Genomic DNA, 18,352 nt, shown 5'->3' on the forward strand with positions numbered 1-18,352 from the left:
ACACTTAGATACTACAATCTTATGTATCCTTAGTTTGGAACTTGAGATCTTATTTCCCATTTTATAGTGAATCATTGAGTATGCATTCTCTACTTCACTTAATAAGCTTACATCTTGTTGGCCCTGCTGTAGTCTTTCAAAGGCACATTACTAATTTGCCTAGGTCACCTGGTAATGTATGCTTATTTTAAGATGCTGATAAAATAATTGAACAAATTACAACCCTTTAGTCTTGAATTGGAAGGTTTCTGCATAACCCCATGTATGTTTCATATGCATGTCAAGAAGAGATTTGTCAGAGAAAAACCTACACCAGGAAAAGGTAATCTGATTAAAAATGCAAGCAGTATAATTTATGACATTTTAAAAGTTATCTGCAGGGCCAAAAATAAGAACTGCACCCAAAGGAAACAGATATGGCAAAATACCAAATGACACAGTTTATGATAGGAAGGGTTGAAAAAGTAAATAAAAATTTAGAGGGAAAGGAAATTGAATTTTCATGATCCAAACATGAAAAGAACTACCAGCTATTATTCTCATTGGAAGGGGAAGAAGCTTTGAAATGTAAAAAGGTTCATAAGGCAAAACTACTTTCCTAAGTGATAAAGGATTCAATCAAGCATACAACTGAATTACAATGTTATTTTTCTAGAAAGATTCTAGGTTTAAAAATGAAAACATAAATTTCAGATTTACCTAGAAAGAACAAAAGGGTTGTTGCATTGGACTTAGCCTTTTCTTGAGTTTAAAATGATCTAATATGATGTGTATATTTTGATTTTGGTTTTTCTTTAAATAGAGATAATTTTCTTATATACATATCAATTGATAAATCCAATCAATCTTGGCATTTCGTGTCTAAGTATTTTGTAAAATTAGTACTTATGGACATGGCTGGTCAATAAGTAAACAAATTTAACATTTCCAGTACATAAGTTTCTTTTACTGACATAATAATGATACAAAGATATTTTTTAAATTTCTAAGAGTTTCTACTCTTGTATTTCAATTCTGCAATGGTTTTTGGTTTATAAAACGTCGTTAGAAGGTTGCTATGTCATTTATAAACTCAACATTATATCTTCTTATTGAAAAATAAGCTACAATGTTTAAAATTTGTACTCAACAGTGAATGATATTCAAGGCTCAAAACAACAGAAAGTGTAAGGGCAGTTAATTCATATGTGTCTAGCTTATATAGAGGAAAGAAACTGAAATGAGTTATTATCTGATACGGTCATGAAATTCAGTTCCAACCTAAGTCAAACATTCAAGTAAAATGAGATATCTGTGGTAGACAGAATAATGGCCTCCTAATGCTGTTTAAATCGTAATCCCAGGAAAATATGAATATGTTACATTATATGACAAAGGGGGATTAGGATAGCAGATGAAAATAAAGTTGTTAATCAGTTGATTTTAAAATAAGGAAATTATCCTGAATTACCCAGGTGGGCCCTTTGTGATCACAAGGGTCTGTGAATGTGGAAGAGGGAGGCAGAAGAGTGAAAGAATGATTAGGGGTGAGAGGACTGAATTGGCTCTTGCTGTTTTTGAAGATGGAATGGGGTCCCAAGCTGAAAAATGACCGCAGCCTCTAGAAGCTGAAAAAGGCAAGAAGCTGGATTCTCCCCCAGAGACTGCATAAAGAACATGACCCTGTAGAAAGAACATAACCCTTCAGACACCCTGACTTTATCCTAGTGAGACCCATTTCAGACTTCTCACCTTCAGAACTGTAAAGTAATACAGATATACCTCAGAAGTATTGCAATTTGGTTCCAGATGACCCCGGGAAAGCAAATATCACAATAATGTGAGTGAATTTTCTCATTTCCCAATGCATATAAAAGTTGTTTACACCATACTTTATTAAATGTGCAATAACATTATGTCTAAGAATACAATGTACATATCTTAATTTTAAAATATGCTATTGCTGAAAAATGCTAACAATAACATGAATCTTCAGCAAGACATACTCTTTTTGCTGGTGGAAGTTCTTGCCTCAGTGTAGATAGCTATTGGCTGATCATACTGGTGGTGATTTTAGGTTGAGGTAGCTGTGGGAATTTCTTAAAAGAAGACAACAATGAACTTTGTTGCATCAAGAATTCCTCTTTTCACAAAAGAATTCTCTGTAGTATAAAATGCTGTTTGATAGCATTTTATCTACACCAGAATTTCTTTCAAAATTGAAGTCAATCCTCTCAAAGCCTGCACTACTTTGTCGATTAGATTTATATAATGTTCTAAATGCTTCGTCACTTCAACAGTGTTCACAGCATCTTTACCAGCAGTGGATTCCATCTCAAGGAATGACTTCCTTTGCTCATTCAAAAGAAGCAACTCATCCATGAAAGGAGATTATCATGAGATTATCTTGAGATTACATCAATTCAATAATATCTTCAGACTCTAAGTTCTCTTGCTGTTACCACAATATCTAGTTATTTCTTTCACTGAGTTTTGAAACCCTCAAAACCATCCATGAGGGGTGGAATCAACTTCTTCTAAATTCCTGTTAATATGACTGTTTTGACTTCCTCCCATGAATTACAAATGCTCTTAATGTCATCTAGAACAGTGAAATTTTTTCCAGAAAAATTTAAATTTATTTGGCCAACATCCATCAGAGGAATCACTGTATATGGAAGCTATAGTCTAAAAAATATATTTCTTAAATAATAAAAGTGGGAAGTCAAAATTGCTTCTTTATCCATGGGCTGTGCAGTGAATGTAGTGTAGGCAGGCAAAAAAACAACATTAATCTTGCTGAACATCTCCATCAGAGCTCTTGGGTGATAAGGTACATTGTCAATGAACAGTAATATTCTGAAAGACATCTTTCTTTCTGAGCAATAAATCTCAAGAGTGGGCTTAAAATATTCAGTAAACCATGATGTAAACAGATGTACCGTCATCCAGGCTTTGTTGTTGCGTTTGTAGAACACAGGCAGAGTTGATTTAGTATAATTCTTAAGGGCTCTAAGATTTGTGGAATAGTCAATGAGCACTGGCTTCAATTTAGACACTAACTTGATTAGCTCCTAACAAGAGAGTAAGCCTGTTCTTTGAATCTTTAAAGCCAGGCATTGACTTCCTCTCCAGCTAGGAAAGTCCTAAGCATCATCTTCCCGTAGAATGCTCTTTGGTTTACCTGAAAATCTGTTGTGTAGTGTAGCCTGTAGCTACCTTTATCAATGGCCTTAGCTAGATCTTCTGCATCACTTGCTGCAGCTCCTACATCTACACCTGCAGCTTCACCGTGTACGTTTGTCTTACAGAGAGGACTTCTTCCCTTAAACCTCATGAACCAACCGCTCCCAGCTTCAGAAATTTTTGCTTACCTCTGTCAGCCTTCGTAGACTTGAAGAGAGTTAGGGCCTTCCTCTGGATTAGGCTCTGATTTAAGGAAATGGTATGGCTGATTTGATTTTCTATCCAAACCACTGGAACTTTCTCCATATTAAACATAAGGCTCTTTTGCTTTCATATCGTTCATGTGTTTACTAGAGTAGCACATCTAATTTCCTTCAAGAACTTTTCTTTTACAGTTACAGCTTAGCTAACCATTTGGCACAAAAGGCCTAGCTTTCAGCCTAACTCTTCTTTTGGCATGCCTTCCTCACTAAGCTTAATCATTTTTGGCTTTTGATGTAAATCGAAAGATGTGTGACTCTTTCACTTGAACACATGCAGGCCATATTAGGGTTTTAAATAGGCCTAACTTCAATGTTGTGTCTCAGGAAATAGGAAGGTCCAAAGAGAGGGTGGGAGATTGGGGAATGTGCAGATGGTGGAGCAATCAGAGCACATACAACATTCATTGATTACCTTTTCCCATCTTATGTGGGTGGAATTCATGGTGCCTCCAGACAATCAATAGTAACATCAAAGGTCACAAATCACCATAGCAGACATAGTAATCATAGAAAAGCTTGAAGTATTTAAAGAGGAGCCACAATGTGATGCAGAGACACAAAGTGAGCTGAGATGACTGCATATTTGTGTTGCTTCAGGCCACTAAGTTTATGTTAATTTATTATAGCAGCAATAGAAGATTAACACAGTAATCATCTGGTCAAGACTGAAGTTGTTTAATTATGACCCAAAGCGATTAGTCCACATCTCCAAATACCTTGGCCATGTTCCTTTTACAACATGCCAGACCTGAAAGCAAAGTTGTGAGAATGAGAAGCCAGTTGTCCCTAATAAATACATATTGATGTCCATTCTACTTTTCAACGTCAGTAACAAAATAAATTGCTATTCTCTCACCAAGGAAATGAAATAAGATTACATTTTTGAGAAGTATGTTCATATTCCATATGTTATATCAATTTATATATAAAAATGTGTGTTTTCTAAAGTATATTTGACAATATTTCTAAAGTGTCCAATCATGAATTTGACATCACTATACATAATTAGAAACACTACCAAAATAGAACCACTGTCTGGAAATGGTAAGCAACTCATCACCAGGAATAACCAACAAAAAGATCTTGCACTTGTGACAGATGAAATTCTTGCACTTAGTAGGAGATGAGGTTCAATGGCCTTGAAGTTTCTTTCTTATGCCTCGTTTAACAGAAGTGTTCATAATGCAGAGAATATTGACAGTGAAGTCATAGGCAGGAGGAGATATTTTAAGTAGTCTCATTAAATATAAGAAGCTGACAACATGGCTCCTGGGAGACTTACATCATTATCTGATCAGTTTCAAAGTGAAAAATAAATACAACTTAGGAAAAGAGGAACCAAAAAGAAGCCACTTAAAATAATAATTATAAAACTATATAATTGTTTGCTGAATGTTTAAAAATGATCAAAGTTGAAGCTATTGAGTTTAGAACTTTTATTTATGTATTAAGAGGACTCTTTACAACAGCTTGAAGAGATTTATTTATCACTTGAGAATACTTTATTGTTAATAAATTAAGCAACTCTGTGGTAAATTTCTGTAACTCAAATCAAGGTGCTTAACATTTAAAATTTCTTCACATAAAATGTTGTATGTTTGGTATATTCTTTTTGGTTTTTGGCAGCAAATACCACTTAAGTGCTGCTATAGTGTAATTATTTGCATACCGGGAAAATTCATATGTTGAGATTCTAACCCCCAAGGGGATGGTAGTAGCAGGTGGAACCTTTTGGGAGATGATTTAAGTCATAAGGGCAAAACCTTTGTGAATGAGCTTGGTGTCCTTATAAAATAGCTTCAAGGGAGCTCCTTTATCCCTTCCACTATGTGAAAATACAGTGAAAATCTGTGAACCAGACAGCAGGCCCTTACCAGACAGTGAATTTGTCAGCACCTTGATCTTGCACTTCTCAGCCTCTGGAACTCTGAGAAATAAGTTTCTGTTGTTCATAGTCTACTCACTTTATGGTATTTTGTTTTAGCTGGCCAAATGCACTAAGGTGTTATGCAGGCAATCCATTCTTCTCTTTTTTAAGTCAATGGATATTATAAAATTACCCGATGATTGCATTAGTAAGTATGAGTTCTTAAGACAAAAGCAAAATAGATGAAATGTTCTCCTCAAAGAAGAAATAAACTATTTTTTATGCCTCATCTATTTCCTATACTCGATTATCTTGTTTCCTATCCTTGTCAGAGCATCTGAGAGAACTACTTGACTAGAGACGTTAAATACTGGAAGGCATAACATTCTCCAGAATTCAGATCTGTTTGATCAACTCCACATAGTCTGTCAGCTTAGCACAAGAAAATGGTAGCTTGGAAGACTCCATTTTGATGGGTTGGAGCCTTATGTTTGCCTACAGTGTGAATGCTGTCCAATTCCTATTCCTTCTAAACTAAGGTTGTTTTTCTCTTCTGGAACTCTCAGGATTATCTCCACATCAGAGCAGGTTTGGCGGAGAAGAGAAAACATACATATATTTTTTTTTTTCTATTGGCCACAGGTCAAAATTAGTATCGCTCTGATGGATCCAGAGTCCACCCTGGTCTTTAGAAATGGATGTGAATAAATCCCTAAATAACTTGTGAAGTACCAGTCAGGTCCACAAATGTTTCCTTCCTGCATGTTCTACACTGAAGAATCTTTTGGGGCTTGAGTGGTTTTAGGTCTGTAGGACCCCCTGTTAAAATACCAATACCCCTAAGAAAAGACACTTTGAGTGTCTAGCATAAATGTAATTAAGGACATAGCGGTAATATGGAATTTGAAGCCTCCATTCCAGCCAAAAAGTTTTTAGATTCAAAATCTTGGTCTTAACATATGTTTTAGTCCTGTCTTATTTCAGAGTGTAACCCATTAAAAGTTCCATTGGTCCTAAGTTTTGCTGTTTCTACAGGCAAAGTGTATTAACTACATATACCATTCACAAAAGCCTTAAAAAAGAAATCTACATTAAACTGCAAGTGTATAAGCTTGTATAGTGCAAATTTTCTGTAGGAAACCACCAACATAACATAGTCTCCAAAATTAAAGCACATAACGAGTTAAATGTTATTTTTGATTTTTGACATGCTCAGTTACTGGAGAAAATGTCTAAGAAATCTTTTCTCCTGCAAGATTAGAACACCAAAAAGTACTTTTTTAAGTGAATACTAAATGATAAACTTACATCAGAATTAAATCTCAACTGGCAAATGTTGCATGATATAATTTGCTTTCTTCGATGGGGAAGAGGAACCCCAAATGTATGGTTTATTACAGCTTTCTGAATCGGGTCCATCTGTAATGAGAAAAAAGAAATACAACACATAGAAATAAACCTTGTCAGTTCCACTGGAATTTTGCCCATTTCATTAAAGAACCAATCTGTACAGCTTCAATTGCTCACATTATAAAGAACCTTTATATTCTAAGAAACAACATTTTTACTTTCTTGGAAAATAGATAACATCAAGCCTAAAGCTCAGTATGATAAGGAAATGATAAATGTACCTATTAGAGCCTGCATGCTAACTGTTTTTCTCATTTAAAAGCAACAATTGTCTCAGTTTAATAACTGTTAAATATAATTAAAGATTTATCAAAATTCAAGTTATTGCTAATACCAGCAATCTAACACAGAAGTATCTCTATACCATTACCCCAAAATGGACTTCAAAATAGACTGGTCAGTTGGGAAGCCATGAAAATGAATTACACACCATTATACAACATCAACCTTATGCTATGTTTGGTATCTTTTAGACTAAGAATATAATATCCAAATCCTGCTTTCCAATAATTGAAACCTGGAGCTGTTATTTAAGTCATTCAGCAATCACTTGTTGACCACCTAGTATATAATGTTAACCTATGGACTTATTGGGAGGTGCCAGAGATTTTGAGCCAGATATCAGTTAACTCTCTGCATTCCATTTCCAGGGCAGGACAAGCAACAACAAAAACTTAATATCAGCAATCCAGCTCTGATAAAGTTAAATGTTCCCTCACCAAGCTTTATCCTATGGTTGCTTTGGCTGGAGTGTGGTGACTAGATCATAGCTCACTGCAGGCTCAAATTCCTGGGCTCAAGCAATCCTCCCACTTCAGCCTCCCAAGTAGCTGGGAGTACAGGCTTGAACCACCACACCCAGCCCTTAATCTTAATTCTTATGTAACTTCTTTCACTATCCATGTCCATTTATTAAAGTTGTGATGAAGCTCAAATGTGACAATACATGAATTTACTTAGGATAGTCAGTCTGGGCACATTAAATAGATGCCATTATATGTTGTGTGTTGTAGCACATATGAAGATCAAGGCTAATATCAGCCTCAAACTCCTTTACCCATTGGCATGTTTCCCATTTTTCACATGATGAGATACCAAGAGTCTTCATAATAGATTGAAATAGATCAGAAATTATTTGATACACACAAAAGTGCTCAGAATCTGTCAGAAATGATGCTTTAATATTCTGCTCCGGTGACACATGATAGTTCATTAATTCCCCTAAATAAGTCATTGATCAATTCCATCTCCTTTTGTGTTTCTCAAATCACTGGAATCAGTTAATTCACAGTCTCTCTCCACTTGAAGGAAGGAGAAAGTTTCTGAGTCCTCTGTATTCACAACTCCTCTTAGGTTGTCTAGATACTCTTAATATATGGTTCTGAATAATAACAATAACAGTAAAAATAGTAGCAGCATTTATTATAATGCTTTCCATAGGCTACATCACTGGACTAGTTGATTTGCATATGACATGATTGCAATGATAAAGGAGAAGAACTCATAGGTGTAATCGTTTTTCTTTTCTACCTTCCCTTTAAATTTATTGTCTGATATTAACGCTTGCCCAAATTCTGGATGAAGCTCAGCCTGTCCTCATTTTTCTGGCCACTTTTATGTATGATAGGTCGGGCGCGGTAGCTCACACCTGTAATCCCAGTATTTTGGGAGGCCGAGGCGTCAGATAATCTGAGATCAGGAGTTGGAGACCTTCCTGGCCAACGTGAAAATAAGATGAGCCAGGCATGGTGGCAGGTGCCAGAAATCCCAGCTACTCGAGAGGCTGAGGTAGAAGAATCGCTTGAACCCAGATTGCAGTGAGCTGAGATCATGCCACCCCATTCCAGTCTGGGTAACAGAGTCAGACTCTGTCAAAAAAACAAATTATAGGATCACTTCTCTCCTTTACAAGTGAATTCTATAATATTTTAATCTTAACCAATTTTATTTAGGTATTGTATAATTTAAATGCAATAAACATCACCAGTAATAAGTGTACAAGTGAAATGCGACAAATGCATAGAGTGAGAATAAGTATCACACAGACCTTTTCCACTAACTAGACAAGTTCCCTCTTACTCCTCTGTGGTCATTCTTTGCCTCCTACTCCCAGACCCTGAAACTACTGGCCTGCTTTCTATATATTTTTGCCATTTCATATAAATGGTATCATAGAGTATGCGGTCATTTGTGTCTGGAATCTATCATTCGATACAATGGTGCTGAGCTCCACGCTGTGACATGTAACAGTAGCTTGCTCCTTTTTATTGCTCAGTAGTATTCCTCTGTAAGGATGCACTACATGTGTTTATCCATTGACTGAAAGCATTTCATTATTTTCAGTCAATTCTGTGATCAAGCAGTGCTGTTATATGGAGTAGGCAAGAAAAAAAAGGGGTTCTTGGGTCAGATAAGATGTAGAAAATCGAGGTACTGCAATGTAAGATCATTCCTAAAATCAGTTAAGTGTCTTAATCCAAACATGAAAAATTAATTTAAAATTACAGTGTCTCTTTTCTTTAGCTTGGGCCTGCTGTAGAAGAGCAATATGAAGGGCCATCGGACACAGTACAGGATTCTTCTTCACATACACTGCCAAGTCTCACCCCAACTAAGCTTCTAAACCTTCCTCAACTTTATTTCCCCAGAACCAACATTAACAATGCACAGAGCTGGAAAAAGTCAGCAGCCACACAAATGTGTGAATCTGTGCTGCTTCAGTAGCCCTCATTCTTCTCTCCAGGATAATTCTTCTATCGCTTCCATTAAAACAACCCCAGAGAACACTGAAGGGTAATTTTCCCTTCAGCCACCAGCTGACAAAAAATTAAAAGCAGAAAGAGATCATTGACTTACAAGTAGTTGCGTTACCATGTTCTGTTGGTGTACCTTCTGTGCACAAATGGGGTGGGTTTCTATTAGGGTATAGGGGGAGTTAATTATGCCTATAACTCATTAAGGAATATTGAAGTTCTCTTATGATACTTTGAAATAAAAATGAACTGTATATGCATATCAAAGATGCCCTCCTTAAATACATACTGCTGAGTTTTTATCATATTTTGGTGATCAGGGTATTATTATTACTATTACTATTTTTTTTTCTTTAGTAACACTGGGGAAGCAGTGACCACATTCAATCCAAATCTGTAAAGAAGGTATTTTGGGACTAGTTACTTCATGCAAATGTAATATAGTCTTTATATTAAGTTATTTTGTTCGAATTGAATGATGTTCTGATCATTGTGGCTATAAAATCAAATTTCAAAATGCAAAGTGCTATATTCTTCTGCAGAGACAATTTTATTTCCCAGAATACTTAAAAAATACTTAACTGAATACCTTTTAAAGATAGATTTCACAAACTATAGATACACCATCAAAAGTAATTATCTTTTATCATTTTAAAAATCTAGTACAAGTTTTAACATCTTAATAAAAATAAATCATATTCACACATATATATACAGTGTTTTACAATGAGGAATTATGAAACAGCAAAACCTAAATAATCAGTTCTGTTATCAAATAGTTAATTAGATGATACCACCTGATGTATAATGAAAAGTAACATCTACCAAATCAGGGGACACACACACAGCTACTTTGATCATTTTGCCGAAACTTATGATTTACTATTATAATCGAATATTTTATATAAAAAGAAAGTCATGTATGTAGTTTTTCTCTCCAGAAACCAACAGGTCTGATCTGTCAAAACAGTGGCATCTTATTTTGTGTATGCATATTATTATCAAGAATTTTTTTTTTTTTTACAAAATATGTCTCAGGCAATGCCTTGAGTAGTAGTACAAGAAAAAAAGGGGTTCTTGGGTCAGACAAGATGTAGAAAATCAAGGTACTACAGCTTAGACATTAACAGCACTCAATACAGAATATTCAAATCTCTGAGATATATAAAAAATATGTTTTAAATGCATGATTTCTAAATATAACCAAAGTTTTTGCTAGTTTTTTTTAAAAAAAAATAGCATCATTGTTCAAGGGGTACATTTTAGAAAACAGTGATCTCAGAATGAAAATTATTTTAAAAATACAAGTAAAATGTAAAGGTTTCAGTACAATAGTAGACAGCAAATGAATAATGTAATACATAGAAACTTCATATATAATTCACCGAACCAGGGCAGCCACTGAATTAAAAACAAAAAGAAATGGTGAAGTCTGCATTTTAGTATATATTTATTCGATTTCTAAATTGTGATATTTTGAAAACCAGAATTTTCTAAATCTATTAACAATTCCAAACAAACAAAAATGAAGAACGATACACTACGTATTGATATGCTTACCCAAACTCAAGGCTAAAATTCAATTTCAAACCCAGCCCATGGCCTTATTTAAAGCCAAATGAATATGTTTTTCTTCATTTCAGGCTGAAGAACCTTTGCATTTCTATCTAAGGCTAGGTTTTCCCTCACCTCCCCTCTGGGGATTCTGCTAAATTGATTTTAAATGAGCATACAGGGGACATGCTTCAAGCACAGCAGCCTCAGCTCCAGGTTCTTTTCTCTAGGACCCCTGTTGTATTTTCACGGAGGATGAAACTTAACCCTGAGTTTACAGTTCCTGCTCTAAGAGACCTCTTCGCTCTCTGTTTCCGTTATTACTGTGGCTTTCAGTTTTTAAATCAAAGAATAATAACTCAAAATGCCAGGAAGTTTAGAAGTCCAGAAATAAAAAGGTTGTCTTTTTCAGCTGGTATTTATATGTAATAATGTCCAGTAACAGTAACTTTAAAGGTTACACTTACAGGCACTTTCTGTGTGTTGGATGGTCATAGAATTTTTATTCTAAGTTATTAAGGGGCTTTTATGGTACTTTGTCCAATTTCACATAACTGGTAAGTGGGAAACTTGCTAACAATCACAAGCCTCTCACCATACCCCTGTGAGTCTCTCAGACACTATAATCAAGCTTTGTAATATTCATCATATTCAAATATGAAAATTTGTGACTCTCCAGTATGAAGTGACACTGAGTGGAGATCCTGGTATATTTATTACATCAACTTTGAATTAGTAAAATGTTTTTATATTACTCATATTCTTGCATTAAAAAACACTAATATAAAAGTTGCTTAAAATCCCACTCCCACAAAAATTTTACCGTTTGAGAAATTCCATTTTTGTCCTTTAACTTTTTACATGGATGTATAAATTACACACAAAAAGTACGCACATTTTAAGTGCATCCTTTGCAGATTTTAAAAAATATATGCATACCCTCATGTTTACACCATCCCAATAAAGAGATGGAACATTTTCAGCAGTCAAGTCTCTCAGTCGTGCACTTGCCAAGTCAGTTATGAGATGTCACCAGAGATTATTTGTACCTGCTTTTGCAGGTCATAAGATCATAAGTACACAGTATGCATTCTTTTGTGTCTGGCTTCTTTCATTCCTCATTATGTCTGTATTTTGATCACTTTTGTTGCTGTATAGTATTCTATATAACTAAAAGTAGCGTCTATCAAATTGGGACATACACATGGCTACTCTGATCATTTTGCTGCAACTTATGATTTACTATTATAACTGAATATTTTATATAAAAAGAAAGTCATGTATGTTGCTTTTCTCTCCAGAAACCAACAGGTCTGATCTCTCAAAACAGTAACATCTTATTTTGTGTATGCATATTATTTTCAAGAATTTTTTTACAAAATCTGTCTCAAGCAATGCCGATAGGTGTAGCAGTTAAGAAAGAAAGGGGTTCTTGGGTCAGACAAGATGTAGAAACTGCTGAAGAGTTGGGCTGCTGTCCCTGTTAATCTATTATGAATAAGCTAAAAACAATTCTAGGCATGTATTTGTTGGATATCGTAGTCATTTATCTGACATATCTAGGAATTAAATTACTAAGTTATAGAATATTTATAGGATAAACTTTAATAGGTGCTGCTGAAGAGTTTTTCAAGATGGCCGTTACAGTACTGCAATGTGATACTGACACTAACCATCCGGAATTGGTGTAGACTCCACAATTTAATGGCATAGTCCCCAACAAGACTCTACTTCAATGCCAGTCACGAGTTTGATGGTCCACAAGCCACCTGCATTTGTGATAAACTAGCTACAAATTTAGGGGTTCTTCTGCCCCCAATGGGTTTGATAACTTGCTAGAATGACTTACATAGCTCAAAATAGCACTAAACTTATAATTTTATTGTAAAGGACACGATTCAGAAGCAGCTCAATGAAGAGACACATAGGGCTAGAACTAGGAGGATCCTGAATCAGAGCTTCCACGTCTTCTCCCCATGGAATCATGACGCATCTCCCTCCCTACACCTTTCAAACCAAAGAAACTCATCCAGGCCTTACTCTTACTGTCCATCGTGTTTTTTGTTTGTTTGTTTGTTTTGTGTGTGTGTCTTTCATTATCCAGGCATGATTGACTAAATTGCAAGGCACATGAACTCAAATCTCCAGCATCCTTCCTCTCCTCAGAGGTTGGAACTACATTACTGGGCTCAAAGCCCTAATCCTTTAATTTTATGGTTAGTCTTTCTGGCGACTGGGCCCCATCCTGACTCACCTCATTAATATAAACTCAGATGTGATACAAGAGTTCTAGATACTCCTATCACTTGGGAAATTTCCAAGTTTTACAGGTTACCTAGCTGGAACTGAGGACAAAGATAAGGCCAAAGTTTTTGTAATACAGTATTTGTGCATCCTTGTACTTTTGATGTATAATTTTACAAAGTTGTAAGCATAACATGGAAATGATACTTATTTTGCTTTTCATTTAACAAGATATCCAAAGGATACTTTTACTTAACTACAGTTTTCATATTTACCAATGAAATGGTGGCATACAATTTCCCTAAGTGATTGTATTGTTGGGGCTAAGAATAGAATACCTCGAAGCATGGTCCCTTGACATGCTAGGTACTTTAAAGTGAAGGATATAGGAAGACCTCAGATCATATCCTTTTGTCCGATCACATTTCTACACAGTGGTCTCTTCTTTATCAAACCTACATATAAAAACAGAGTTTTCCCTTGGCCCTTGGTTTTCATTTCTGATGAATATTGTTTTAGGTAAAACTTTGATTAAATAAATGCTATAAATGCTATACTTTTCTTGTTAACCAGTATTTTGTTATAGGAATGTCAGCTCTGACCCTTATGAGTGAGAAAAGGTATCACAGCTTTCCACCCCTGCACAGCAGAAAACCTGAACAGAGTAGAAACATGGCTCAAAGGGTCTTTCTAGGGAAAGATAAATAAATTCAACTGTATAAAGCTTTAAATTAGAATAAAACAATAATAGCTAACTGAAAGTGGGTCAAATCAATCTCCTAAATCAGGTCAAGCCCAAATTTGATGATTTGATCAAAAGTAGGAACTATAACATGTATAAGTTACGTAAATACATTAAGGGAACAGCCCATTTTTTAATATGCCAAGCTCCCTGTTACCTTTAAGTCATTTGTGCTTCCTCTAACTTGAAAACTCTCTTCCCCATACTTTTTAGTCCATTGTCCCCTGGCTAATGTCAACCCAGCTTTCAGGACTCAATTATGATGTCTCTTTTTGCTGAACTCTCATCTGACTTTCAACTAGGCTAAGTCTTCCCAGTCATAGAAGTACAACACTCCACACCATCTGACAATGTCTCTTGACTTTTTGTCTCTCCCAAAAGAGTAAAGTCAAGGCAGGGTTGGGTCTCATTATTCTTTGTACACAGCAATTAGCAGAGTGGCTCATACTTATCAAGGGCTCAGTGCCTGTCTGTTGAATTGCTAAGTAAATTGAACAACATGGAAGCCCAGTATCTAAACAATATCAGCCTTGGTATGATTTTAGCAATAGCAGTGGGAAAACCTGGATTCAACAACAAAAGCTTAGGCTTAAAAAGGTGCACAGAGCTTAATAGAAGCAAATGTATATGGGAGATTAATGATTTCATGATCCAATACAGATACAGAATGTCAACTCTTGAGTAAACTTTACAGCTGCAAACCACCAAGCGTAATTTGCATATATTCTATTGTCATCTAAACAATGGAGCAATTGGTATATCAGGCTCTCTCATTTATATTTCATAAATATAAATGAAAGAACACCACCAGACTATTTTTGCACCAGGACATCTTGTTGGACAAAGGCCACCACCCACAGTGGTCCCTTGAGCAACTGAGGAGGAGCTGATTTTGTTCAGCAAATCAATGCTTGAACTTAAATAAGCAAAGGCATTTATATGACCTTCAAGTATTCAGGACATGTAATTTAAGAAACATTTCATTGTCAGTGATTTCTGCCATGGCTATTTCCCTAACGTCCTATGGTAGCTTAAAAAAGCTCAAAGTAAAGGATGGATGGGCTTAAGGGCATCTTCAGACATTATTTTTCTTAGAATCATTTATGTGCTCATGCAAATTACATTTAACCAATATATTATGATTCTGTTGTGAAATGCCCATAGACGCTTGTACTTCGATTTTTTTTTTTTTTTTCAGACAGTCTGGCTCTGTCATCCAGGCTGGAGTGCAGTGGTGTGATCACGGCTCACTGCAACCTCCATCTCCTGGGTTCAAACAATTCTCCTTCCTCAGCCTCCCGAGTAGGTGGGACTACAGGTGTGCACCACCACGCCCAGCTAATTTTTGTATTTTTAGTAGAGACGGGGTTTCACCATATTGACCAGGGTGGTCTCGAACTCCTGACCTTGTGATCCACTCACCTCAGCCTCCCAAAGTGCTGGAATTATAGGCATGAGCCACTGCGCCCAGCCCGAACTCTGTGATTTTTAAATGGAAGTATGTAATTGTTACCAACACAATTTGTCAGTTAAGCCCTGGGCACAATTTTAGAACTCATCTATGTTTGATATCTCCAGTGGGTGGAGACTGTGTTTCACCAATGCTCATATACCCAGTGATCCTTATTCCTTTACCCGGAACCCAGAGAGCACTCAATACATAGTTAAACTTTATTGAAATTTCTCACTTTATAAATGAGAAAAGATACAGTTAGAGAAAAAAACAAGTCTGAGAAAAAAAGGGAAGAGTGATTTTATTTCAATGAGATTTCTTTTTCTGTAACAGTTTTTTTCTAAACAGAATATTTGTAATTGATACGTAATATACATATTTATGGGGTAAAAATGTGATATTTTGATACCTTTATACAGTGTCTAATCAAATCATGGTAATTAGCATATTCATCACCTCTAACGTTTATCAGTTCTTTGTGTTGGGAACATTCACTATGTTCTTTTTTAGCTATTTGAAGATACGGAGTAAGTTCTTATTCTATATCTTCAATAAAGTGCTAAAGAACACTAGAACTTATTCTTCCTATCTAGCTGTATACTTTTGTATCTGTCAACTAATATCTCCTTCTCCTCCCTTCCCTCTAGACTTCCCAGCATCTAGTTATCACTATTCTACTGTGTACTTTTATGAAATCAACTTATTTAGCTTCCACATATGAGTGATAACACGTGGTATTTATCTTTCTGTGTCTGGCTTAATTTCACTTAACGTCCTCCAGCATCATCCATGTTTTCAAAACCGACAAGATGCCATTTTTCTTTATGGCTGAATGGGATTCCATTATGCATATATACCACATTTTCTTTATCCATTCATCCACTGACGGACACTTAATTCCATATCTTAGGTATTGTGCATAATGCTGCAATAAACACTGGAGTACAGAGATCAATCTGACATACTGATTTCCTTTCTTCTGGGTATATACCAAGTAGTGGAATTGCTGTTTCATATGGTAGTTATCTTTTTAGTTTTTGAAGGAACCTACATACTGTTTTCTATAATGGCTATACTAACATTCCCACCAACAGTGTATAGGAGTTCCTCTTTCTTGGCAGCCTCACCAGCACATTCTTTTTTTTTCTTATGATAGCCACTCTGACTGGGGTGGGATGATATTTCACTGTGGCTTTGATTTGCATTTCCTTAATAATTAGTGATGAGCATTTTTCATATACTTTTTGACCATTTGTATATTACTTTATTTATTTTTGAGACATGGTCTCACTCTGTTGCCCAGGCTGAAATGATGTGGTGCCATATCAGCTCACTGCAGCCTCAACTTCCTGGGCTCAAGAGATGGGACTATAGGCACTCACCACTAAGCCTGGCTAATTTTTTGATTTTTATCTTTTTGTAAAGACAGGGTCTTGCCATGTTGTCCAGGCTGACCTCGAGCTCCTGGGCTCAAGCAGTCCTCCTGGCCCTAGCCTCCCAAACTCGTTGGGACTACAAGTGCAAGCCACTGTACCCTGAATTTGTATATTTTCTTTAGAGAAATGTCTATGCAGGTCATTTACCCATTTTCTAATTGGATTAATTATTTTTTTGCTGTCAAGTTCTTGGAATTCTTTGTATATTATGAATATTAATCTCTTGTTGAATGAATAGTTTGCAAATATTTTCCTTCACTTTACAGGCTGTGTCTTCCCTCTGTCGATGGTTTCTTTTGCTGTGTAGAAGCTTTTTGGTTTAGTATAATCCCATTTTTTCTGTTTTTGCTTTTGTTGCCTGTACTTTTGAAGTCTTATATATAACATCCTTGCCCAGATCAAAGTACTGAAGTGTTTCCCTTTTGTTTACTTGTAATAGATTTATAGTTTGGGTATTAAATTTAGATTTTTAATCAATTTCACATTGATTTTTGTATAATATATGGGGAATATTCTTCTGCATATGGATATCCAGTTTCCCTGTATCATTTATCTCAGAGACTGTCCTGTACCTGTTATATGTTTTTGGTGCCTTTGTCAAAAATTAGTTGGCTGTAAATATGTGTGTTTATTTCTGAGTTCTCTATTCTGTTTCATTGGTTGATATATCTGCTTTTATGCCAGAACCATGCTGTTTGGGTTTCTACAGCTTTGTAGTAAATTTTGAAGTCAGATAGTGTAATGCCTCCAACTTTGTTCTTTTTCCCCTGGATTGCTTTGGCTATTTGGGGTCTTTTGTGGTTCCATACAAATTTCAAGATTTTTTTTCTATTTCTATGAAAAATATCATTGGTATTTTGATAAGGATTGCATATTTTAGAAAAGAATAAATGATGCCTGATTGTCTTAATATTTATGTTGAAAACTCATTGTTTAATTTGAACACTGGAGAGACCTTGTCATCAGCACTTAGAGTCTTAGTTTCACTCTTAATTCCTTTCTGCTTTGATTAGAATCCTGTTTCTAGCGTCCTTACATAACAAAATCTCTTTCCAAGGCAATGAATGCCTATGATACCTATTGCCACAAAGAGAAGCCACGTTTCTCAATGATGTTCAGGACCGGTCTCTGAATAAAGTCTAATTCTGGTTATCAATCGCACAACTCCGGAACTGGGATTCCATTTTCAAGGGATGTCCTAGACAATAGGCATTATTGGTTGAACAAGGAAATATATTCCAGAAATCTATTCTTTTACCAGCTGTATCAGAATTCCACAGTGCACCTGGTCCTTGGACAAGTCATTGAAACGTGGGTCAGATGTCGAAAGCTGCTGTACTGTGATGTGACAATGAAGGTAAAGACAATATACTTCAGTACATAAATTATATGTGGCTAAATTTTAAGAATTTTCTCTTATTCTACAATACATCCTTCTTACTTTACTATTAAAATTTTCTTTTAT

The 18,352-nt window shown here is 35.6% G+C and overlaps 1 protein-coding gene and 1 long non-coding RNA gene across 5 annotated transcripts in view; one reads left to right on the plus strand and one right to left on the minus strand.

Moving 5' to 3' along the window:
• The window catches only part of ZNF385D (zinc finger protein 385D), a 711,674-nt gene that overhangs the window by 141,683 nt on the left and 551,639 nt on the right, over nt 1-18,352 (minus strand). For all 4 annotated transcript variants that reach the window (XM_032259519.1, XM_032259525.1, XM_032259511.1 and 1 more), the window contains exon 3: nt 6,604-6,714. In XM_032259519.1, coding sequence (XP_032115410.1) covers nt 6,604-6,714 — 111 coding nt within the window. The remainder of the gene's footprint in view (nt 1-6,603; nt 6,715-18,352) is intronic.
• LOC116537405 overlaps nt 1-18,352 on the plus strand; it is a 55,627-nt gene that overhangs the window by 9,307 nt on the left and 27,968 nt on the right. The window lies entirely within an intron of this gene.

Source organism: Sapajus apella, unplaced genomic scaffold (assembly GCF_009761245.1).
Source record: "Sapajus apella isolate SASKATOON/1434 unplaced genomic scaffold, GSC_monkey_1.0 scaffold4, whole genome shotgun sequence".
Lineage (NCBI taxonomy): Eukaryota > Metazoa > Chordata > Mammalia > Primates > Cebidae > Sapajus > Sapajus apella.